Source organism: Microcebus murinus, chromosome 3, assembly GCF_040939455.1.
Source record: "Microcebus murinus isolate Inina chromosome 3, M.murinus_Inina_mat1.0, whole genome shotgun sequence".
Taxonomy (NCBI): domain Eukaryota; kingdom Metazoa; phylum Chordata; class Mammalia; order Primates; family Cheirogaleidae; genus Microcebus; species Microcebus murinus.
In genome coordinates this window covers 58677591-58702698 of record NC_134106.1, presented here as the reverse complement: position 1 = coordinate 58702698, position 25108 = coordinate 58677591, and the positions used below count along the sequence as shown (strand labels likewise).

At 44.4% G+C, this 25108-nt stretch overlaps 2 protein-coding genes across 2 annotated transcripts; both read left to right on the top strand.

The window, feature by feature from the left end:
- Positions 1-754: 754 nt before the first annotated feature.
- On the top strand, positions 755-6070 carry LOC105863216 (C-type lectin domain family 4 member K). The gene is made up of 6 exons (XM_012750047.2): positions 755-830; positions 917-1012; positions 3121-3495; positions 4080-4231; positions 5301-5419; positions 5920-6070. The coding sequence occupies exons 1-6, from the start codon at positions 755-757 to the stop codon at positions 6068-6070; spliced, it is 969 nt and encodes a 322-aa protein (XP_012605501.2).
- Positions 6071-12220: 6150 nt separating this feature from the next.
- Positions 12221-24700, top strand: FIGLA (folliculogenesis specific bHLH transcription factor). Its single transcript, XM_076000470.1, has 5 exons — positions 12221-12454; positions 15222-15374; positions 17393-17614; positions 24317-24351; positions 24628-24700. The coding sequence occupies exons 1-5, from the start codon at positions 12224-12226 to the stop codon at positions 24641-24643; spliced, it is 657 nt and encodes a 218-aa protein (XP_075856585.1). The 5' UTR covers positions 12221-12223; the 3' UTR covers positions 24644-24700.
- The last annotated feature ends 408 nt before the right edge of the window (positions 24701-25108 follow it).

The window sequence follows — 25108 nt, the reverse complement described above, 5'->3', positions numbered from 1 at the left end:
CACCCACAGGCCAAAGGTCAAGCTCCTTATCATAATCCAAAAGGATCTTCATGATCTGACTGCAGGTGCCTCTTTAGCCCTGTGCCCTCTCCCTCCCTGTCATATACTTTACACTTCAACAACACCACAACTATTTACAGTTTGCCAAGCTCTCCATGCTGTCTTATGCCCCATCCTTTGGAATATGCTCATCCCTCCACCCGGAACTTTTTACCATTACTCCTTTCCTTGTACTCCCTTTGAACTGAGCATATTCATCTCTTGTATGCTTATCACCTTGCACTGTAATTTATTTGCTCAGGTCTGTCTTTCCCACCAGACTATGAGCTGCTTAAGTGTAAAGACTCTGAGTTACTTGTCATGTGTCCCTGTGCCCAGTACAGGGTCTGGTACCTAGAAGGGACTCAATATGTATTTGTGTGGTGAACAGATGGATGGATGGATGATGCATGAGGAGAGTCTTACAAGAGAAATGGGATAGCTTTGGGACATAGCTTTGGGACAAGGTGGTTGTCTATATAACAGATTCTGAGAGAGGATGACAAATGTCCTATTCCTGAAAGCTCAGATCTTTGAGGAGGGGACTGAGCTCTGGCCTAGGCCAGGCGAGGTGTGTAAGTCAGGAATGGGGAAGTTCCTGACTTACTGGTGATCGGCTGTGGGGCCCACTTCCTGTTCCCTCCGCATAAATGGTCCTTGAAGGTACAGGCAGCCAGGAGCACCTGTGCTGCCAGGGCAAGGGTGAACACTCAGGATGAAGGCTGCGGAGAGGGAGGCCCCTGACGCACACTTCACTGTGGACAAACAGAACATCTCCCTCTGGCCACAAGGCAAGCACTGCTGCTGCTCAGTATGTGCTTGGCGCTCTGTGCCTTCTGCTGGTCCTTCAACAAACATTTGCTTCTTCTTCCATCAGAGCCTCCTCCCAAGAGGAAAGCGCCCACGGTCCGTGCTGCATTGATCTGCCTGACGCTGGTCCTGGTTGCCTCTGTCCTGCTGCAGGCCATCCTTTGTAAGTCTCACGCTTCCTCATATGGGCTTAGCCCTTCTCTGTGGCCAGTGGACTCCCTCGAGATCCAGACCTTCTCTTCCCTGCTCTCTGCTGCCTGTGGCCTTTCCATTTGTCTCCTTTCTCCTCTTTCCACCTGTGGTAACAGAGCGCCCCGTCTGCTGCTGCTGCGCTTCCCTTCCCAATTTTAGGGAGATTCTTCTGACTGGGATCAGTGCTTGCATGTTTGTGCTAAAGGATACAATCTTTTTTTCTTTTTTTGAATTAGATATTCTCTTTCTGTCACCTCTGGCTAGAGTGCAGCAGCATCATCATAGCTCACTGCAACCTCAAACTCCTGGGCTCCAGGGATCCTCCTGCCTCAGCCTCCCAAGTAGCTGGGACTATAGGCACTCACCACCAAGCCCAGCTAATTTTTTCTATTTTTGGTAGAGATGGGGTCTTGCTCTTGCTCAGGCTATTCTCCAACTCCTCGCCTCCTCCTGCCTCAGCCTCCCAGAGTGCTAGGATTACAGATATGAGCCATTGCACCACGCCTGGACATTCTTTTGTCCCCAGGAAATATTCACCATTTTTTCAGCCATGCCATTTTCTTCCCCCAAAGCCCCTCCACCCTGAGCTTTGTGACCCTTGCTTCAGAGCCTTTCGGACAGCCCCTGACAATGAGTGCAATGTTTTCTCGTCCTGTCAGGGACTGAGCCCCCAGTGTGGCCTCAACCCCAACTGACCAGAGGGAGAAACTGGTCAACAAGGGAACAAATCTCCACAGCTCGGTCCTTTCACCAGGGCCCCCCTTGTGCTCTCTTCATTCTCCTGTCCCTGTGAAGGTCACATCAAGGGAGCCTTCCTACTCCTTCATTGTTGCATGGTTTATCTTTCTTCCTCTTCCAGCTCTGCCAGGCTTCATGCCCTCTGCTGCTGGCAGAGCCTTCTTCCTCTCGCCAGGTTGCCAGGAGGCAGAGCCAGGGAACCCAAGGAACTGTTGGTTTCTGTATTTCCCCTTTGTGGCCTTGGGGCATATTTGATCTCAGACTTGCCGCCTCTGAGCAGAGTCCCTCCCACACCCCACTTCCACTTGTCCCATCCCAGACCCCTGGTCTCTGACAGTCTTTTCCACAGGATGTGCCTTTGAGCATCTTGGTTTATCTGGTCCCCTCTGTGGTCCCCAAGCCTGAGACCTGAACAGAATGTGAAAGTGAGTGGGAAAAAGGAGGAAATGGTTTTGTATTTTTTTTTAATTTTGAGACAGAGTCTCACTCTGTTACCCAGGCTAGAGTGCCATGGCGTTGGCCTAGCTCACCAACCTCAAATTTCTGGGCTCAGGTGATCCTCCTGCCTCAGCCTCCCAAGTAGCTGGGACTACAGGCATGTACCACCATGCCTAGCTAATTTTTTTTTCTATATATTTTTAGTTGGCTAATTACTTTCTTTCTATTTCTCAGGCTGGTTTTGAACTCCTGACCTTGAGCGATCCTTCCGCCTCGGCCTCCCAGAGTGCTAGGATTATAGGCGTGAGCCACCATGCCAGCCTGAAGTGGTTTTGTAATCCCCCTTTCCATATTCTCTGGAGAAGATGCCACTCCAGATTAGGAGTCTGCATGGCTGGCCCTTGCCGTGGTCACAGAGGGGCCCATGGACAGACGCGGAGGGATGGTGCTGCCCTAGCAGATGGCCGCCGCTGGGGGCTCTGACAGCAGAGGGCTGGCGATCAAGTGATGGGGTCTGGAGAGAATCAAGTGCTGGGGAGAATGACCAGGTGATGGGGGACACCCTTTACTAAATGTGCAGGAACACTCAGAAAATTCAGGGCTGGCTTCTTCTAATCCCTGCTCTGTTTGCCTGTGAGGTCCTCTCACAGAAAGTCTGTGTTTTTTAAATCTTCCCATTGTCTGTATCCACCAGAGTCCCAGGCACATGGCAGCTGCCCATTGCATGTTTGTTGTACATTAATGAATGGCTGGAGGGTCGGGGATAGCTCCTTGGACTGTTTTGGCTCTTTGGGGAGCTCGAGCCTGTCACCTTCCCTTTCTTTCCTTTTATCAACCTGACAACACCCCCAATCCTGCCCCCAGGGGTCCCATCAGCTGACCTCTTGACTGTCTCAAAAACAGATCCCTGGTTTATGCGCACGATGTCAGATATGAAGACCAATGCCCAGTTGCTGAAAGGTCGTGTGGACAACATCAGCACCCTGGGTTCCGAAATTAAGAAGAACAGCGGTGGTGTGGAGGCAGCTGACCTGCAGATCCAGATGGTGAAAGCCAGCCTGGATTATGCACATTCTCAGATGCTCAAGTTGAAAACCAGTGTGGAGAAGGCCAACACACAGATCCAGAACTTAACAAGAAGTTGGAAGGAAGTTGATACTTTAAATGCTCGAATTCCAGAGTTGAAAGCAGATTTGGATAAAGCCAGTGCTTTAAATGTAAAAGTCCAAGGACTCCAGAGCAGTTTGGAGATTATCAGCAAATCACTCAAACAACAAAGTAGGTGGCTCAGAAAATGACATTGTAAGCTGACCAGTGGCCCATGGGACCTTGCCTGTCTCAGACATGAGGTCATTGGGCTAGTGGGAGAGGAAAGGAGAAGAGCAGGCATGGGTTAGAAAGTTAAGGAGAAAGGGCTTAGCATTGGGGTTGGGGAGAACTTAGTGTGTGTTCGGAGAGAAGAGGCCAGGGTCCAGCTTGGGCTCCCACACCAAGGTGTAGCTTGTGAAAGCACTAGGGAGTGTCCCTCCGGCCCACACCTAGCAACTTCCTATCAAGTTCCTTTCCTAGAAGCCAGGGGCTCAGCCACTTGTCATGGTCAGTGGAGAATTGCTTCTCCCTTACAGGAAAGACAGGTTCTTGGTCCATCCTCTTGCACTTTCCCCGTCTAATCCCAGAGGGTCTATCAGCCTCAGTCAGATTTAAGGATCTGTGAGAGTGTTCCAGTCCCCTACACAAGGACCAAAGGACCTCAGAGCCCAGCCCCATTCACTGCTGCCTCTGAGATCCCACCCAAGTGCCCTCACCCTGCCAGCACCCGGAGACAGGAGCACTGGCATTCACCTTCAGCCCTTGTTCTCCAGATGACATTCTACAGACGGTTTCTCAAGGCTGGAAGTACTTCAAGGGGAACTTCTATTACTTTTCTCCCATCCCAAAGACCTGGTACAGTGCCCAGCAGTTCTGTTTGTCCAGGAATTCACACCTGACCTCGGTGACCTCAGAGAGTGAGCAGGTGAGTGCTGTTCCCACGGGCTCTGAGAAGAGGATGTATTAGCCGCTGGCTCAGGGAGGATGGAGAAGATTATGCTGTGGTAGCAAAAAGCCCCAGATATCCGTGACCTAAGGAAGGATTACTTCTCACTTATACTACATGTCAAACAAGGGCTGGCAGAGGGGTTCTGCTCATTGCAGTTACTCAGGACATAGACTGAAGGAGACTTGACCATAAGGTGTTCTACAATTGCTGAGTCAGGAAAAGACAACATGGCAGATTGTGCCTTGGCTCTTGAAGCTTTCGTCCAGAAATAACACATCATTTCTTCTCACATTTCACTGGCCAAAGTAAGCTATGCCATACTTCTAGCTTCAGAGGGCATGGAGGTGCAATCTTTCCACGTACCCAGAAAACAGAAATATTTTTGAACAGCATTAAGGTTCCCACAGGACTCAAGAAGTGTCCTGCCTGGCAAGGCAGAATATTGAACCAGCTCTTTTCTTCTGGGAGGTGGGAGGTAGGAGCCTGGGCTCTAGAGTAGATTCTAGAGTCCTAACCCTGCCATCTAACAAATCCTAAAGACTTGGGGAGAGGCCAGGCGTGGTGGCTCACACCTGTAATCCTAGCACTCTGGGAGGCCAAGGCAGGCGGGATCCTTTAAGCTCAGGAGTTTCAGACCAGCCTGAGCAAGATCGAGATCCCGTCTCTACTAAAAATAGAAAGAAATTAATTAGCTAACTAAAAATATATAGAAAAAATTAGCTGGGCATGGTGGCACATGCCTGTGGTCCCAGCTACTCGGGAGGCTGAGGCAGAAGGATTGCTTGAGCCCAGGAGCTTGAGGTTGCTGTAAGCTAGGCTGAGTGAGACAGAGTGAGACTCTATCACACACACACAAAAGACTTGGGTAGAATATTAACTTTACTGGGCTCTGGGAAAGGGCAGGTAGAGGCTCAAGAGAGGTCAGTGTGCACAGTGTGTCTGTGGGTTCAAGGCTGCCACTGAGGACATGGGAAGAACACCCAGAGACAGACGCTCAAACTCCCAGTCATGGCCTTGCCCCTGCTCATCCTGTCTTCCCTTGCAGGAGTTTCTGTCTAAGACAGCAGCAGGACTTATCTACTGGATCGGCTTGACCAAAGCAGGGAATGAAGGGGTCTGGTCCTGGGTTGATGACAGTCCATTCGACAAGGTCCAGAGTGCAAAGTAAGCCCCCAGAGACCCCACCCAGCCTGACTGTCCATGGCCAAGGCCAGGACACGAAGTTTGCTCCTGAAGTACAGGGTTTCTGACTTTTCCCTGTCCTAGGGCAGCAGGGACACTGGAACTGAGATCTAGTACACTCTGCCACTCATTGGCTGTGGGGCCTGGGACAAATGTGTGGCCTGCCATGCCCTCTGGGGTTTGGCAGCAAGGCTTCTACCTAGCTTTAGCAGGGATCTTGTCCCGAGTCTAGGTCTTGCAGTGTGAGTTTGTGTAGGGGTTTGAGTGGAGGGTTGGTTTGTCCCTGCCTTGGGGTGTGAGTGAAGGCTTAGAGGGTGAGGGCTCACTAATCCCTTTCCTCTTAGGCTTGGGTGCAGAAAATTGCTATGCCATTACCCAGCATCAAAGCTGGGCTTGAAGCAACTAATTTCTTCACTGGAGATAAGTTCTTCTTAGTTTTCCAACTTTGTAAGTCCATGTTTCTTTGTTTTTTCACTTGGTAGGTTCTGGATGCCAGGTGAGCCCAATAATATGGGGAACAATGAACACTGTGCCAATATAAAGGTATCCTTGCTTCGGTCCTGGAATGATGCCTCCTGTGACAATAAGCTCTTTTTCATCTGTAAGCGGCCCTACGTCCCATCAGAACTATGACAAGACTGGCCCCTAAACTCAACCTTTGAGCTCCACTACTTGTTGAACTTGAGGAAAAGCCTTTTTCTTCTCCATACTCCAGGATGACTTTGCACCTTAATTTTTCTTGCTTCGAAATTGTCCCAGTGGCCTTCTGGAGTCCTTCTGCCTTGGCTGGCAATTCTCTGACCCCATGGAGGTAGCTGGAGTAGAAAGGAGAACTTGGGATAAAATGGAAGGGGCAGGTGGAGAAGATTTAGAAGTCTAAATTGCCTTGGTAACAAGGATCAGGACTGTAATCTGGGCAACACCTTGGGCTTTTCCTCTCCCTCAGAAAAGCTTCAGTTTCATCACATAGAAGTTGCTTCAGACCAACCAAGCAATTCTCCTGATATTGTCACTCAGGGATTTTCCAGGCTGATTCCCCAAAATCCCCGCTTAACAGGGCTGGTGGCTGGCAGGTGGCTGTGTTTACAGTGAGAAGAGCTTTGCTCCTGGTGACTCTGCCCATGACATGTCCCCAGTGGCCTCTTCATCCATGTCCTCTGAAGCTTGAACCCCTCTTCCCTGGTTCGGCCTGGGGCTGACATGACCATGCATCTCGTTCAGAGTAGGGCCAGCACTCAGCCTCCCTTGTCCCTCCCACTCACTTAGCACACGCTGGTGCCCAGCCCTGCCTTCTGCCCAGTGTCTGTTCAGTCTCTCCCTCACCTACCCTGCCCTTCTTCTTTCTTTTGCATTTCCTCTCTTCCTGTGCCTTGTGCATAGGAAGTGGCCTTCAGGACCTTAATGAGTTCACTTCAAAGCTTCTTTAGAATAAAATGCTGCCTGGGTCAAGGCCTCCATGTGCGCTCTTTCATTCCTGGTTGTACAGGTGAATGTGTGGGAAAGGCAGTTGGCTTTACTGGATGTGAAGTTCTGGGGTAACCTCAGGAAACAGGTGGGGGGTCAAAAATACCAAAAAAGGAAAGCTGAAGCCCTGGAAATGCTATAAAAGCAGAGTCATTCATTCTGTGACCAAAAAACAAGAATAAAACAAAACAAAACAAAAAAACACAAGAAAGTTGGCAGGAAGACTTTTAAAGGTCTAGAGTGGAAACAGAGAGGTAGAAGAAAAGGGGTTCTGAGATCTATGAGGGTGGCAATGAACTGCCCTGCTGGGGGTGGTCCGGAGCCCTAGCCAGGTGGGGTCTGCAAGGGAACCAATGGTAGTCCCAGCCCCAGTCAGCATGACAATGTCAGGAATGATGCTGACAATACCTGCTTTGTAAGGAGAAGGGAAAGTGCTAGACAACACAAACACACAACACCCAAAACACTGAGAAAATAAAAGCAAAGAAAGCTAGCCCATATAATATGAGAAAAAGAAAGAGAGCAATAGAAAGAAAGAAAGAAAGAAAAAAAGAAAGAAAGAAGAAACCAAGAAAAAGGAAAAAGAGACTAGATAGGTAGATTAAGGAAGCATAAAAACCCAAAAATGAAATATTATAGTACATGTCACACAAATCAATAAGTGTGATATAGCATATCGACAAAACAAAGGACAAAAACCATATGATCATTTCAATTGATACTGAGAAAGCATTCAATAAAATTCAACAGTCCTTCATGATAAAACTTTCAAAAAACTGGGAATAGAAGGAACTTACCTCAATATGATAAAAGCCATATATGACAGACCCACAGCTAGTATCATCATACTAAAAGGGGAAAAAGTGAAAGTCTTTCCTCTAAGATCTGGAACAAGACACTCTTACCATTGCTATTCAACATAGTATTGAAAGTTCTAGCTAGAGCAATCAGATAAGAGAAAAAAATAAAAGGCATTCAAATTAGAAAGGAAGAAGTCAAATTATCCTTATTTGCAGATGATATGAACTTATATCCAGAGAAATCTAAAGACTCCACAACAAAACCATTAGAACTGATAAATTCAGTAAAGTTGTAGGATATAAAATCAACATACAAAAATCAGTAGCATTTCTATATGTTGACAGTAAACAACCTGAAAAAGGAAACCAAGAAAGTCATTACATTTATAACTACTAATAAAATAAAATACCTAGGAATACACTTAACCAAAGAAATGAAAGATATCTACAATGAAAATTATAAAACATTGATAAAAGAAATTGAAGAGGACACACAAAAAAATGGAAAGATATTCCATGCTCATGGATTGGAAGAATTAATATTGTTAAAATGTCCACACTACTCAAAGCAACCTACAGAGTCAATGCAATACCAATCAAAATACCAAAGACATTCTTCACAGAAATAGAATAAGTAATCCTAAAATTTATATGGAACCACAAAAGTCCCAGAGTAGCCAAAGCCATCCTGAGCAAAAAGAACACAATGGAGGAATCACATTACCTGGCTTCAAATTATACTATAGAGATATAGTAACCAAAGCAGCATGGTACTGGCATAAAAACAGACACATAGACCAATGGAACAGAATAGAGAACCCAGAAATAAACCCACACATCTATACTGAATTTATCTTTGAAAAAGCTGCCAGGAACATACAGTGGGGAAATGACAGTCTCTTCAATAAATGGTACAGGGAAAACTGGATATCCATATGCAGAAGAATGAAACTACACCCTTATCTCTTACCATATACAAAAATCAAATCAAAATAAAGACTTAAATCTAAGACCTGAAACTATGAAACTACTAAAAGAAAATATTGGGGAAATACTTCAAGACATTGGTCTGGACAAGAACTTCCTGAGTAATACCCTCAAAGCACAGGCAATCAAAGTAAAAATTGGACAAATGGGATCACATCAACCTAAAAATCTTCTGCAGAGCAAAGGAAACAATCAACAAAGTGAAGAGACAACCCACAGAATGGGAGAAAATATTTGCAAATTACCCATCTGATAAGGCATTAATAACTAGACTATCTAAGGAGCTCCAATAACTCACAGAGAAAAAAATAAAATAATCCAATTAAAAGGATTTGAATAGACATTTTTCAAAAGAAGATATGCAAATGGCCAGCAGGTATATGGGAAAAAAAGCTCAATATCATTAGTCATCAGAGAAATGCAAATCAAAACCACAACAATATATCATCTCACCCTAGTTAAAATGGCTTCGATCCAAAAGACAGTCAATAATGAATGATAGTGAGGATGAGGAGAAAGGGGAACACTCACACACTATTGGTGAGAATGTGAAGTAGTGCAACCACTATGGAGAACAGTATGGAGTTTCCTCAAAACACTAAAAATAGAACTACCATATGATCCAGCAATCCCACTGCTGAGTGTATATCCAAAGGAGGGGAATTCAGTATATTGAAAAGATATCGGTGCTCCCATGTTTATTGCAGCAATAGCCAAGACTTGGAATCAACCTAAGTATCCATCAACAGATGAATGGATAAAGAAATTGTGGTACATATACACAAGGATTATATTGCCACAAAAAAGGGCAAAATCCTGCCATTTGCAATAGCATGGATGGAACTGGAGAACATTATGTTAAATGCAATAAGCGAAGCACAGAAAGACAAATCTCACATGTTCTCACTCACATGTGGGAGCTAAATATTAAAAACAATTACTCCCATGGAGACAGAGAGAATGATCGTTACCAGATGCTGGGAAGGGTAGCAGGGAGGGGGAGATAAAGTGGGGATGGTTAATGGATGCAAAAATATAGTGAGATAGAATGAACAATATTTGATAGCACAACACAGTGACTATAAACAATAAGTTAGGGTATATTTTAAAATAACTGAAAAAGTTATTATTATTATTTTTTTTTTTTTGAGACAGAGTCTCGCTTTGTTGCCCAGGCTAGAGTGAGTGCCGTGGCATCAGCCTAGCTCACAGCAGCCTCAAACTCCTGGGCTCAAGCAATCCTGCTGCCTCAGCCTCCCGAGTAGCTGGGACTACAGGCATGCGCCACCATGCCCGGCTAACTTTTTCTCTATATATTAGTTGGCCAATTAATTTCTTTCTATTTCTAGCAGAGACGGGGTCTTGCTCTTGCTCAGGCTGGTTTCAAACTCCTGACCTCGAGCAATCTGCCTGCCTAGGCCTCCCAGAGTGCTAGGATTACAGGCGTGAGCCACCGCACCTGGCCTGAAAGAGTTCTTAACACAGAGAAATGATAAATGTCTGAGGTCTGTGGTCTCCAACCTCTGGGCCATGGCCTGTTAGGAAACAGGCCATGCATCACCATCTGAGCTCTGTCCCCCACCCCACCTCCGTACCCCTGGTCCGTGGAAAAACTGTCTTCCAAGAAATTGGTCCCTGGTCCCAAAAAGGTTGGAGTTCACTGCCTGAGGTGATGGATACCCCAATTACTCTGATTTGATTCACATTATAAACCTATAGCAAAACATCACATGTACTCTGTAAAGATATATACCCATAATAAATAAAAATTTTAAAAAGTGAAAAAAAAAAAAAAACCAAATAAGGAAAGGGGGAAAACTAGAGGGAACCTGAGGTGTTAGATTGGGATTGGAGGCATTAGTGTGAATTCATGTTTTTAAAATGTGTGTACGTAGATAGATATAGCTATATGTGTGCAGATGCATGTGGGCATACATATATTTCCTGTCTTTAAAAAAGGGCTTAGAAGTAATGATATCCCAAAGGAATGAATGACCAAGCATATATATCTTGGATTCTCAATCCCATCTTCCACTAAAAGGAGAATTGGCTGATTCTTGGGCAGGGGCTGGGAAAATTCAAGATGAGCCTTATCTGGCACCAGTAAGAAAGTACACGAAGAATGTAGGGGTCATATCAAAAGGATAGAGAAGCCAGCTTGGCAGGGCTTCCATAGACCAAATCTGGGACAATTTGAGCATTAAAATAAATAACAATGTGAATGAATTACATCCTGTTGAATAAAATAGAAAGTTATGAGCCCAGGCTGACATAAATACAAAATGAAGAAATAAATAGGGAGAAGGGAAAGCTCTTCCTCACAGTAGAATGCCAACCATTTGGCATTCAAATTATATTATAGGCAAGAGTCAACAATGGATGCAAAGCAGTATCTCCTCACAGAATATTTATCAATTTATGGCAAAGAAACCTGACACCACACGTTGACCAGTGGTGGGACAGATCACCTTTATTGCCCTTCCTGATGTGATGCTCTGAGAAGAGCCCAGCATCATCTCTACAGAGTCACTCCCATGAAGGCAGGGCCTGGGTTTGGACACGTGCAAACATTAGAGAGACCCAGGTTAAGGACATCCTACAGAATGAAAGTTCTTTACTCTTTCATAAACATGTAAGGCAGAGGAGATGTTCCTGAACCAAGGAGAGTAAAGAGACATGACAACAAAATAAAATGTGTGCTCCTGAATTGGATCCCAACCAGAAAGGAAAAATGCAGGTTGAGATAGCTGGTGGAACCCAGACCGGGTCTGTGGATGGGATGGGACCACAGTATCAGCGCTGATTTCCTGTTTATACGGCTGCATTGAGGTTGTTTCCAAGAGTGGCCTTGTTTACCGGGAATATCTACTAGAGTATTTAGGGGCAAGGGGATATCATGTCTGCAACTTAAACATTTTAGAAAGGGAATAGTTCAAATGGAATGGAAAAGAATAACGAAAATGAGAAAGCAAATGTGAAAAATAGTTAACAAGTAGAGAATCCCAGTGAGGGGATACAAGAGCTCTTTGTTACTGTTCTTGCAACATTTCCTGAAACTTTTACTTCGAAATGAATTTTGAAAGAAAATTTTGGGCGTATCCGTCAAACTTTTCTGGGTAAATGTATATTTGCACACATATACACACATACATGTGTATATATATCTCCGGAAGCTCGGACACACACACACACACACACACACACACACACACACCCACACACACACACCCACACACACCCGCCCCGGCATTAAACACACACACACACACACACACACAAAACAAAACACACAAAAAACTCCCCAAGTGATTCCAGTGTGAACGCAAATTTGAGAGCCAGTGCTGTGATCCGGTGTTGACGACTCTCACCTGCGGGGCTTGTTAGAAGGATTCCTGGCCCGGCCTCCAGAGCACGGGCCGGGCTGGGAACCAGGCGTGCAGGGGATGGACGCAGGTGGTCCAGCCCCGCCCGGGCCTCGTGCTGCCCCGCGAGGTGCCCGCGTGAAAGGCCGGGCCGCCCGGGCCTCCGCGCCGCCATGGACGCCGCGCCCGCGTCCCCCGCGCCCAGCCCCGCGCCGCCCGTCCTCCTGGGCGCCCCGCAGGCCGAGGTGCTGGAGGACGTGCTGCGGGAGCAGTTCGGGCCCCTGCCCCAGCTGGCCGCCATCTGCCGGCTCAAGCGGCTGCCCTCGGGCTGCTACTCGTCGACCGAGGACCTCCAGTTGGTGTTGGAGCGGCGGCGCGTGGCCAACGCCAAGGAGCGCGAGCGGGTGAGGGGTCCCCAGGGCCACCTCGGCACGGGCCGGGCCGTCCGCGACCCCGGCCCAGAGGGGCCGGACTGCGCCGCCCGTACCCGCTGCCCGCCACACACACCTGGCCCACGCCCGGTGCACCCACTCGCCGCCCACCCGCGGGCCCCGAGGCGGCTTCGACCTCACGAGGCCCAGCTCGTGTCCCCAGCTTGTCGGAAGAATGACAGTGGCCTCGTTATCCTCCACTTTTCGTGCAGCTGCCCGTTGGCGGCTGCTGGGATGGCCGCCTCACCTAACCCTCCCGAAGGGGCAGGCACCGGTCCGGGAGGGGATGGAGGAGAGCCCCTGACCACTTCAAACTGTCTCTCTTGGCAGATGCTTTTAAATGCTTAGCGCGCAGGAGTCGCGCTGCCATGTCACAGCCGTAGGCACCGGTTGGGCCCCCGGGGGGCAGCGGGTCCCCCCCATACCTTGTCCTCTGAATCTCGGCCTCGAAGCAGATACGGGCTGAGAGGAGAAGGGAGCCTAATGGAAGTTACTTTTCAGTAACGTTACACAGCGCCCCAGTGTGTACCCAAGCTCCCACTCAACCCCCGTCAAGAGAAAGTGACTGTTTCTCGGTCAGGCTGGGGACGCCGTGACTCACACGCCGGAATGATCCCGGGAGCCGTGGCCGGAGCGGCATCTGCTGGCAGCTTTTAGAATCTCTAGCAAAACTCAGCCCTGAACTTGCCAGATGTGGTCTCCTTCCTGCCCTTTGCACTCTCTGGGTTTGGTTTCAGCAGAGGCGACTAAGAGAGGGGAGCGTGAGGGGTGGAAGAGACAAGGAGCGCACATTTAGGCCTGGGACTTGGGAAGTAAGTTCTGCTGGGGCTGTTCCTAAAACACCCCAGGCCCTTTAAAAATGCAGACCCAGGGAATCAGGTAGGAGCTTTATATATAAGGAAAAAGGACCAAGGAAGAGTGGGAGGCTTAAGGGAAGTCGAGCAACTTGCAAGAGTGGAGCAGTATGCTTTTACTAGGCACTAGAGCCTTTATAAACATTGTCCTGTGATACGATTTGGTGGCCCTAAAATGAGATTATGATCCAGTATTTCAAGCGGCCCTTCCCACCAGGAAGGAATTGTCTTTTATAGAGAATTAGTTCTGTTTTGCTTTTTGTTGTTGTTAAATTTCAAAATATTAAAGGGATACAAGTGTTCTTGTTACATAGATAATTTTATAATACTTAAGTCAGGGCTTTTAGTGTGCCCATAGTCCTGGTTTTATCTACTAAAAAAACTAATGACCTTTATTCTTTAATGATAAAGTTAATATACCCAGAAATATAGAAATGCCTGGAAAGGGAAAGGAGACAGATAACACAGATATGACTACTGTGAACATTTTTGTGTATATCCTCCCAGTCTTTTATGTCTAGTTGTGTATGTGCATATATATAATTTTACAAAATTATCCAGTACAAATTTTTGTAATTTTTTCACTTGACATCATCAAAAACACTTCATATTTTTAAGTATTCTTTCAAAGAAGTATTTGAGTGCATAACTTAGTCTCCTATTGGGCATGTTTACTGTTTGCGGTTTTTACTGCTATGTAAGTCCCTGTGCGTGTCTGATAATTTACTTGGAATAAAATGCTAGAAACCGAATTACTGGGACATAGGCCATGTACAATTTTATAACTCTTGATACAAGCTGCCCAATTGCATTCTAGAGAAGTTTACTAATTTTTTTTTTATCCTTCCTACAGGGTATAGGGCTGTTCTCTTTTTCATGCAATAGCCGATGCTGGGTATGATAAGCAAAACAAAAATGTTACCAGTGTGGTACATGAAAAATGGTATATAATTTCTGTTTTAGTTTTTTGATTATTGAAGTTAAATCTTTTCATACATTTACTGATTGTATCCTTCTCCTGTGAACTGGCTGACCATGTCCATGTCCACCTTGCTCCAGGGTAGGAGGGAACTCTGAATATAAGTATATTGGTTTTATGGTATAGTGGGAGCCAGTTCTCCCAGGGCCCATGTCTTCCAGGGAGACATGCCGGACACATGATCATTGGAGTTATAGGCCTTTAGAGCCAAGGGAGTAGTAGATTCTGGAGAATAGAGAAAAATAAAAAAGGAGGAACCTTTGAAGTCTCACTAATTCCTGGACTCTCACACTTGACTCTGTATCATTAGCTCAGTACAGGGGTTGAAGAGTTAGTGGCACAGTGCTTGGGTAGACAATATTTGTACATTTTATTCCTCATTAGCATTACCACATATTGAGGACTTTCTATGTGCCAGGTTTGGGTAAAGTGTTTTATGTGTATATTATTGTCACTTAATTACCTTCCAAAAGCTACAAGATAGGTATTTTCCACTTTGCAGATGAACAGACTGAGTCTTAGAGAAAGGAACTATCCCCCACACAGCTGTAAATGGTGGACCTGAGTTTTAAATCCAGGTGTAGGTGATTCAGAGATTTTAGCCACTATTCCCAATTGCCCGTACATTATAATGCAGTGGGTATGCTCTCATAGGAAGAGGGGGGAGGTTGGCATGAACACACACACCTTCCAGCCTGTCCACTCAAAGTGCTCGTTTTGGGCCATCCCCCTTTCCCTTGAACTGCACTGCTGGTGGAGCAGTGACTTTGGGGCACATACCTGTTTAGGTTTGCCACCCAGATAAGAGGGCTGTTGAAATGAGCCCTCACAACCCCCTTTCATAGCTTGGAGGGATGTCTCTACAAATTGGCTTCTCTTTGTGTCACTGTGTCTTTTCGTTTTCTAGATAAAAAATCTCAACCGTGGTTTTGCCAAACTGAAGGCACTTGTGCCATTTCTACCCCAAAGCAGGAAGCCTAGCAAAGTCGATATCCTTAAAGGTGCAACTGAATACATACAAGTTCTCAATGATGTTTTGGAAGAAGTCAAAGACTCAAAGGTAAATGTTTAAGAATTTAGTACAACTGTATCCCCTATTTATTGAGCACTTTCTATATGCCGGACACTGTGTCATACAATTTCCATAGACTTTCCATTTAATGTTTTTAACAGTCCTCTGAGCTATTTATCATCCCCATTTTACATAGGAGGAAGCCAAAATATAGGTGCATGCCACACAGCTAAGAAATGTCAGGACTGGGATTTGAACCCAGCTCTGCATGAGCTTTGGAATTGAGTCCCTGACCAGGTATACATTTACTTCCTGTCACTGTCCAGAACACCTACCTTCTAACTGCTGAATCTTTGATAGGACCATGACAGCTGGGACTTAGGAGGAGGCTTCTGCAAAAGCACTTTGGTGGTGGTTTACCTTCAGCAGAATGAACATCAGATAGGACACAGAAAGGAAGAGGCATTTCTTTTCCTAAGGGACCTCCCTTAGGAGAGACATCTCTGGGTGACCAACCTCACTGAAGAGCTCAGCAATGGTCTGGTGACCAATCTTGTGGGGTTTTGTGACCATTCAGTGGGGACAACGTAAATCAACCTGTTTTGTAAACTGTGAAGGACCATAGTGTCACCACCATTATCAGGGTGGGTTGGCTCAAAAGTGTCCATTAGGCAGTAGGAGGTGTGGGCTGATTTATAATAAATTCCTTTGTTACCATTTTTAAAATGTTATAACCAGATAAAAAAATAAATAGTACCAACTTCTTCCATGGGGAGGCAAACACTGCAGGCCTGAAGATGGGTCAGTCATTGGGGAGATAGGATATGAAGAGAGAAAAGGCCTTAAAAATGAGCCTTAAATGACACCATAGCAGGAGGAAGTAGGAGTCATTAGAGAGGAGAAGGTGGCAGGAAGATGGAGGAACAAGAAGGATCATAAACTTGAGGAGCAGAGAATCTTGGGAAACCGAGGAGTGGGCAGTGTGAGAAGCTACTGAGAGGCGGAGGAAGGCCAGGACAGGAGAGGCAACCAGGGCCTGCGTTTGCGAAAGAGAAGTGGGCTGGAAGTCAACTCAGAGGAGGTTGAAGGTGCTTTACTGGCAAATAGCTGGAGTCCAAGAAGAAGAAGGTGGCAAACTTCAAGGCCATTCATCTTGGATGTCTGAGAGTAGTAAGGACTGAAAGAACAGAAGGGAGAACAGCCGTTAGATCAAACGAAGGTCGTTCTGATCTGTTTAGGGACAGAAGAGAAGGAATGATACTAGAGAGAAAAGAAACAATTATTCTAGAAATATAGGGCAGAAATAGCCAGGAATGTACTAGTACTTCTGTATTTTTTTCTTCTCCACTAATCCTAGTCAGGTGAGTGCTAGGCGGATATGTTCTGCAATGATGGGAATGGATTGCCCATTGGCCAAATTGGTTGGTTGGGTTGTGGCATGGTCATAGCATTTGGACACGTGAAGTGGCTACCTTAGTTTTTCCTTGCATGCTAATTGTATAATATAAGTGCTTTGTTCATTATAAAATATAGGATCTGTTTATGCTATAATATTTTTAATACAGTTGCCCATTGCATAATATTTTTTTTATTTCAGCATATTATGGGGGTACAAATGTTTAGGTTATGTATATTGCCCTTGCCCCCAATCCCCTGAGTCAAAGCTTCAAGCGTGTCCATCCCCCAGATGGTGCACATCACACTTGTTATGTATATACCTATCCCCTCCTCCCCATTCTCATCTGCCCGAAGTCCAGTGCATGTTATTCCTATATGTGCACTTAGGTGTTGATGAGTGAAACCAATTTGATGGTGAGTACATGTGGTGCTTATTTTTCCATTCTAAGGGATATTTCACTTAGTAGATCATTGCATACTATTTTAAGGCTATGGAAGAACAAAATACAGTCAATTGAGCAAAACTTTTCTCTACGTAATAACTTAAGCATTGCCCTTATCACTTAAATGAAACCTCATCAGTTAAAACTTATGTGACATATATTGATTTAAATCTTCAAAGTCTAATTGTCATAGTATACTGTTTGACAACTAAATATGGTTTCTAGAAACAAGCCCCAGATGAACAGAACTACAGCAACAGTACTTCTGAACCACATATATCTTCAGCTAGAGAGCTATCAAAAAACACCCAACGTACCAGCTGTTCTGTTGGCTTGAAGAATGAGGGGAAAGGGCCCTGGGCAGATGGTGGCAGTGGAGAGCCAGCATTCGCTTGTCGCCAGAGCTTGACATCTATGATTGGAGTTATCTCCCCAACTAGGAGCTTGGTAAAGTATTCCTTCTTAACTAGCCATGTAGATGTCCAAAAAACCCTCAAAATGTATACCTTGAGGTATGTGTTATTTTCCATGTTAAAACATGATTAAAACAAGATAATTTCGTGAAAGCAAATTGGGTGGGGAGGTGGGGCTTGCTAGTTTGGAAGATTGTTTTGTTCCTAAATTAATTGGTAAACAGCTCAGGGGGAGAGGAAACTGCCCCGGAACCACCTGATAGAGACCTAACTTAGTTTTTAAATGACCCTATTTAACACATCAGAAGCTTTTTTGGACTCTGTGGTCTCCAGAAAAAGAAGTAAGTAGTTTGCCATAAATAAAGATGCATGGTGATAACTACTTTTTTCCTTTTTTGGCCTGGTTGTAAGGCAACATTTAAAAAGTAATAAAGGAGTTCATTGTAACAGCTCTTAATACTTTGTCAAACCAAAGAGGCCGCTGAAAGTAGCAGCATGTTTCTCCAAGCCCACAAGGTGGACTTTTTGCCCTTGCTGTGGATCAGCGTTACACAAATGAGGGCCCTTGCCACCCTGTAACATAATTACTGTTGCAATAAGGAAGGCTTGTAGGAATCTGAACCAAGCATACTGTAACTCGTTTCCTGTTGTCATGTAAGGGGCGGTGCAGGCTGTCACAGATGGTGGCTGTGGTAGGCAGTTTGACTAGCAGTGGAGTGTAGGCTCTGGAGACACATGGCTGAAGTTCAAGCTCTGGTTTTACCACCTGCTGTAACCTTGCATGAGCAGCTGAATCCCTCTAATCCTCAGTTTCCCCATCTGTAGAATGGATATGATAATTATACCTACCTCGTATATAAGATGACTCTAAGTTCAAATGACATCATGTCAGCAAAGTGTCTAGCATAGCACCCGGCATGTCAGTGTTTCTTTGGACAGATATTTTCACATTTTCTTGACTCACCGTGAGCAATCAATACTAATTAGTGAGCAGTAATAGCCACAGGCATCCCAGCTCTCTAGCAAGTGTTTGGGGTTTTCTCACTTGGCTCTCACTGATGCACTGATTTGAGGTCTTTCAGGCTTCCTGATGGCTGGCTGGGGGCTGGCTGGCCTTGACTTCCATTCCTCATTTGGTTACTATTTTCTAAGGATTTCATTTGTGCATATGCTCAGTCTAGATTTGCATATTCTGACCACTCGAGATATAAACCTTCCCTTGCCAGTTAACCCTTAGGAGACAGATTTCCTGTTGCTACTATAGGAGCTGACGTGGAATGACTGAGAACAAACAAAAGTGTGAGAAATGACCTTGAACCTGATTAATAAGAGTAATGCTTCCACAAATACTGGTATTAGTATGTACTAGATATTAAGGCCAGAATCTGACTTGCATTTACTCCTCCTTGGTCCTTGTGAGGTAGATATCATCATGTCATTCTCATGGTGCCCTTTCTGGCTATACCCTCCTGCTGGTCCTGTTGGGCCTAGGCTGGGACAGGAGCCCCCCCAGTAGCAGAGCAAGCCTGTTCTTGGCAACATGAGTGGCAAGTATGACCGGGGTAATTGATTCTGGGGATAGGCCACTTACAGTGCATCAATTTAAAGTGCGAATTAACATTTCTTAGTGAAAAACAGAAAAGTGACAGAAATTTTCTTTAACTAGGGGAATGAGACACTTAATATTTTGTATTTTTAGTTGCCAAGTTTGTTGTTAATTGGAAGAGTGTGCTAATTCTTAAGAATGAATCATGCATTTGAGATTTTTATAGACAGTGTATGTCACTTCTGTCAAGTGTTACTTTTGTAAAGAGTGCCATTTTTGTAGAAGCATTCTAGGATTTCATCAGGTTTGTTAAGAATTCCTCATCCTTTGATATTCAAACCATTTAAAAATTAAAATTATTCTGAAACAATAATCAACTTGTAGAAAGATAATCAATAATCAACTGCAAGTACAGTACAAAGAACTTTTTTCCCTGACCCACTTGAGAGTCAGTTGCCAACCTGATGTCCCATCACCCCTAATACTTCAGCATGCATTCCTCACGAACCGGGACATCCTTCTACATAACCACAGTGCAGCTGGGAATACTGAAATCAGAAATGAATGTTACTGCATTACTGCCACATAACCCTCAGGTCCCGTTCACGTTTCACCAACAGACTAAGTAGTGTCTTGTCTAGCAAAAGGACCCAGCTGAGAATCGTGAGTTATATCTAGTTGTCATGTCTCTTTAGTCTCCTTCAGTCTGGAACAGTTATTTGGCTTTTCTGTGATTTTCATGATCTTGACACTTTTGAAGATTACAGGCCAGTTATTTTGCAGATGTATCTTGATGTGCATTTGTCTGTTTCCTCCCGATTAGATTCAGATATGCATCTTTGGCAGGAATCACAGAAGCGATGCTGTTTTCTACTTATTGAGTCTAGAGGAGGCAGATTTTGATTTGTTCTATTTCTAATGACACTCACTTAGATAACTTGTTTGAAGTGGTGACTGCCAAGCTTCCCCACTTTAAAGTTAGTCTTTTTCTTTTGTAATTAACATGTATTTTGTGAGGAGGTGCTTTGAAACTATCTAAATATCCCACTACTCATCAAATATTCTATATTATTAAACTTTTTATTTTGAAATAATTATAGATCCACAGGAAGTTGCAAAAATAGTATGGAGAAGTCCTGTGCATCCTTAACCCAGTTTCCTCTGTGGTTGCATCTTCCATAACTACAGTATGGTATCAAAACCAGGAAGTTGATATTGGTACTGTGTGTGTGCATAGTTCCATGTCATTTTATAACACATGTAGGTTCAAGGAATCACCACTGCAATCAAGATGTAACTGTTCCATCACCACAAAGAGTTCCCTCGTGCTGCCCCTTTGTGGTCACACCCTCCTCCACTCCCACCTCTCCACCCTCCCCCGCCCCTGGCAACCACCAGTCTGTTCTTCGGTTCTTATAACTTATCAAGAATGTTATAAAAATGGAGTCATACATCGTGTAACATTTAGAGATTGTCTTTTTCCCACTCAGCACAATGCCCTTGAGATCATCCAAGTTATTGTATTAATGGTCTGTTCCTTCTTTTTATTGAGTAGTAGTCCATGGTATGGATGTACCATATATAGTTTAACTGTTCATTTAAATATTTCAGAACATTTTGGTTGTTTCTATATGAACTTATTTATTTATTTGGAGACAGAGTCTCACTCTGTTGCCCAAGCTAGAGAGCTGTGGCATCAGCATAGCTCACAGCAACCTCAAACTCCTGGGCTCAAGTGATTCTCCTGTCTCAGCCTCCTGAGTAGCGGGGACTACAGGCATGCACCACCATGCCCAGCTAATTTTGTCTATATATTTTTAGTTGTCCAGCTAATTTCTTTCTATTTTTAGTTAGAGTCAGGGTCTTGCTCTTGCTCAGGCTGGTCTCCAACTCCTGAGCTCAAATAATCTGCCCACTTCGGCCTCCCAGAGTGCTAGGATTACAGGCGTGAGGCACCACACCTGGCCTGAATATATATATATATATTTTTTTTTTTTTTTTTTTTTTTTGAGACAGAGTCTCACTTTGTTGTCCAGGCTAGAGTGAGTGCCGTGGCATCAGCCTAGCTCACAGCAACCTCAATCTCCTGGGCTTGAGTGATCCTTCTGCCTCAGCCTCCCGAGTAGCTGGGACTACAGGCATGCGCCACCATGCCCGGCTAATTTTTTTATATATATATCAGTTGGCCAATTAATTTCTTTCTATTTATAGTAGAGACGGGGTCTCGCTCTTGCTTAGGCTGGTTTTGAACTCCTGATCTTGAGCAATCCGCCCGCCTCAGCCTCCCAAGAGCTAGGATTACAGGCGTGAGCCACAGCGCCCGGCCCTGAATATATTTTTTATATTAGTATTGATTCATGGTTTTCTATTTAATTCAGGAGATGGTTATATCATCACATAATGTTATATTTTATTTTATTCCACTTATTATTTTATTCCACCTCATTTATTTTGTTGCTCAGATTATACTCATTACAGTAAAAGCCCCTTCAAGCGGGTTCTCTTTCTATTTGACATGTCAACATCATTCTTTGATCATTCCTTTTTGGCAGAAGATGTTCCAAGTTCATCTTGTACTTTCCTACCCTCAGCCCTGGAATTAGCTGTTTATCTGAAGATACCTCCTCTGTATGACCCATCTCCCATCCCTGCTGCCATCTCCTCACCCCATGGCTATTCTCACCCCCTTGGGCTTTAGCACTCATGCCAAGCTGCCCCTCCACAAGAACCCCTCCTCGGCGCTGATATTCCATGCAGGTCCCCCCATGTGTGGGTGCCTCCTTGCCCTGCTCAGGCTCTGGCTTGCTGAGTTGAGTCACCTGCACACATGGATCCCTGCCTAGTTCAGCTCGGGCTTCTCCACCCCACACTGAATTGCCCCTTTCCATGGACACCCTCCTTACCCAGTTGGGGCTGATTCTCCATGCCAGGTCCCCAACCCTTCCATGGGGGTGCCCTTCTCACCCTGATTGGGCTCTTCCACTTTTGCACTGGGCCACTCCCCCACATGGACACACTCCTCGTCCACTTGATCTCTGATATCCTAGCTGGGCTGCTGCTAGGCATGGATGCCGTCTCACCCTGCTTGGGCTCTGATACCTTGCTGTGGGTCACCATGGCTCCCCCTACCTATGGCCCAACCAATGGCATTAAGATTGAATTGTTCAGGAAGGGGGAAGAAAAGGGGAACATTATTTTTTCTTTGAAGTCCCTACTGTGCAGGTATCTTTCTGGCTAGTTTTCTCTTTTAACAGATTTAACTCTGAGATTCTTATTTGTATGTGAGTTGAGCAATTATTCAATACCACTTTTGCTAACCTTATAGAAAGCTTGTATTTTATAATCAGGAAACAGGATGGATTCAAGATAAAGAAGCCAAGGAAGAGATGCTCAGGCTGGCCTTTATTTGTCAAAAGCATCCTCCTAAGTGTTCAGCACAGCTTACCCAAAGGGGAGACTGCATAGGGTTTCAGGATCCTGGTCACATACCATGACTGGACACCTAGTGACAGCTGATGCAGCTCATTGGGCTGAAATGCCCACAGAGCTTAAGATTTGGAAGCAGCTTACAATTTGGAAGTCAAGCCCTCTCCAGCTTCAGTTTTCAGGAGTGCCACCCTTCTCCCTGCTCTCAGAGAGGATCTGGGGAGTGGAATCCTGGTGGTGGCAGGGATGGGCATTTTTGAGGATTTGGAGATGGGGTCAGAGCAGGCTGTGCAAGATCAACAACATTCCTGGGAGGCAAAGTTCCGAATGAAGTACATAAGAATCTGCTGATGACAGGGTTGGAGATTAACTTCTGGGGCCAAAGCAGGTTCACTTGGGGACTGAATAGGCAAGTGTGTGTGCAGACGGGGCCATGAGCCATGTGACGCCACTGCATTTGGTCTTGGTAGGACTAAAGATTAATTTCAAGGTCCAGGAGAGGCTGATCTAAAATTGGAGCTTCAAGGTGTAGGTTTTTGCCATACTGGGGTTGGGCATTGCTGGGGGAAAGAATGCTCTCTCTCCTGCCAGTCTTTATTCCTTCTGTTTGCCACCTGTGGTGATAGCTCAGGCATTTTACATCATGCATGGCTCTGAATTTTGTCCAGTTGCCTGTGATACTGTGGAGACTATACCTCTAGACAAAGACCACCTGTGAAAGTCCATGGCTCTGCTGTGCTTTCTTGTCTCTAGGCCAGACATGCTAGGCCATTTCCATTTAGAACCCAGATCTTTCTGGGCCTCCCTGTCCCCACTCCCAGGGGGAGCTGGAATTTTCTAGCTAATTCTTAAAAACAAACTAAAACAATGATCTAAAATACACTAGATTATAGGCTGATAGAATTCAATTATCCTTAAACCCTTCGGGTAAATATACGTGAATTTGTCTCTTACTTATAAAACATTCTAGATATGTAAAAATATTTCTTAAAAAACTAAAGCTTCTAAAGGTAAGTCTGAACAAAAAGAAAGCATGGTTACATGTATAGTCGAAAGATTTGGTCAAGATCAGAAAAAAATAATTACCCATACTTACTTTGTACCAGATACTGTTCCTTCACTTTATACATATCAAGCTAGTTAATTTTCATAAGCACCCTGTGATATACAATTATATCCATTTTACATGTGAGGAAAGTAAGGAACTCTGGAGTAACTTACCCAATATTCAGCAAGTCAATGAACTGTTGGTGTTGGCGTAATGGAGTTAAATCCTTTAATTCTAACAAAATTCAACCTTGACATATCAGAGTGGACAAGAAAATAGGTAAATTAAAGCAATTAATTGCAGTGTTTTATCATCCACAGTGATATACTTAATGGGTTCCAACATCCAAACTGCCTGGCCATGATTTGAGTGATTTTATTTTTCAGTCATGGGTTTGTGTTTTCTTCATGTTGAGATTTCAGAAAACTGAGAAGACACAAAATGATCTTACCACCTTAGCAAAACCACTGATGGAAAAATACTAAAATGCTTCCAAATTCTTTTCCTATGCAACTTAAAATAAGAAATTTTCATAAAATACATAATATGTGTGTCCTGTTTTGATTTTTCTATCACTGGCATGTTTAGACGACCTATTGAGTGGAACGATTTTCTAAATGTTGGGCACTTAAGTTGTTTTTAGCTTTTTGTTCTCATAAGCATAGCAAATAACCTGATGTGTTTAGCCCTTTCTGTATTTTTATTGTTTTTTTCAGGATAGAGTACCAGAAGTAGAACTCCTGAGTCACAGGTAGGTCATTCCATGACTGGATGCATAGTGCCAGTTTATAATAACACCAGCTGTGTAAGAGTGGCGATTCCATCACATTCTTGCCAACAATGAGGTATATTAAAATAATGGAATTTTAATGAGTAAAAAATTATCTTTAAAGTTAAACATCTTTGATTACTAATGAAATTAAATATTTTGCATATTTCTTTATTGCATTTCTTTTGTGAACTGTCTGTTCTTACCCTTTTATAAGGGTTCTTAGCCATTTATAATGGACTGACTTCTCTGTTTCAGACTTCCACAAGTATGAGGAGTGAAAAGGCCCAGGGCTACCTTCTAGAGACAAATAAAAGCAGTCTTGGAAGTTTTGGAGTCTAGTCTTTTTTCTAAAACAGAAGTTTTCAATAATTCAAAGTTTAACGAATACTCTTTAAATAGCTTTGCCTGTCACAAATTTACTCAACTCTACGTTCTCCTTAACTTCATGCTTTGAAGAAATAGACTTCAGAGACTTCAGCCCTTGCTGCTGACTTCTCGTGAGGTTTCCATCCTCATCCTCTCAGGACCTACACCTAATCTTTCATTCCATCTGTTTTTTATCACTTACAGAAATAAGTGACTGTTATACCCCTCCTAGAGAAATTAATCTTTAATAGGAATGCAAACGAGCTAGAAGAACGTAGAATCATAATCATTGGTCAATGACAGAATTTTCAAGCCTTTCTAAATACCCAACTAAGGCCAAATGGCACCTTTGTGCAAGTTAGAAACCCAA

Bases quoted from the DNA above. Each gene is read 5' to 3' on its own strand.
- LOC105863216 (XM_012750047.2), top strand. From the start codon at position 755: ATGAAGGCTGCGGAGAGGGAGGCCCCTGACGCACACTTCACTGTGGAC. The intron at 831-916 runs GCAAGCACTGCT...TTCTTCCATCAG, and splicing joins CATCTCCCTCTGGCCACAAG to AGCCTCCTCCCAAGAGGAAA. The intron at 1,013-3,120 runs GTAAGTCTCACG...TCTCAAAAACAG, and splicing joins CCTGCTGCAGGCCATCCTTT to ATCCCTGGTTTATGCGCACG.
- FIGLA (XM_076000470.1), top strand. From the start codon at position 12,224: ATGGACGCCGCGCCCGCGTCCCCCGCGCCCAGCCCCGCGCCGCCCGTC. The intron at 15,375-17,392 runs GTAAATGTTTAA...TATGGTTTCTAG, and splicing joins AAGAAGTCAAAGACTCAAAG to AAACAAGCCCCAGATGAACA. The intron at 17,615-24,316 runs GTAAAGTATTCC...TGTTTTTTTCAG, and splicing joins TCTCCCCAACTAGGAGCTTG to GATAGAGTACCAGAAGTAGA.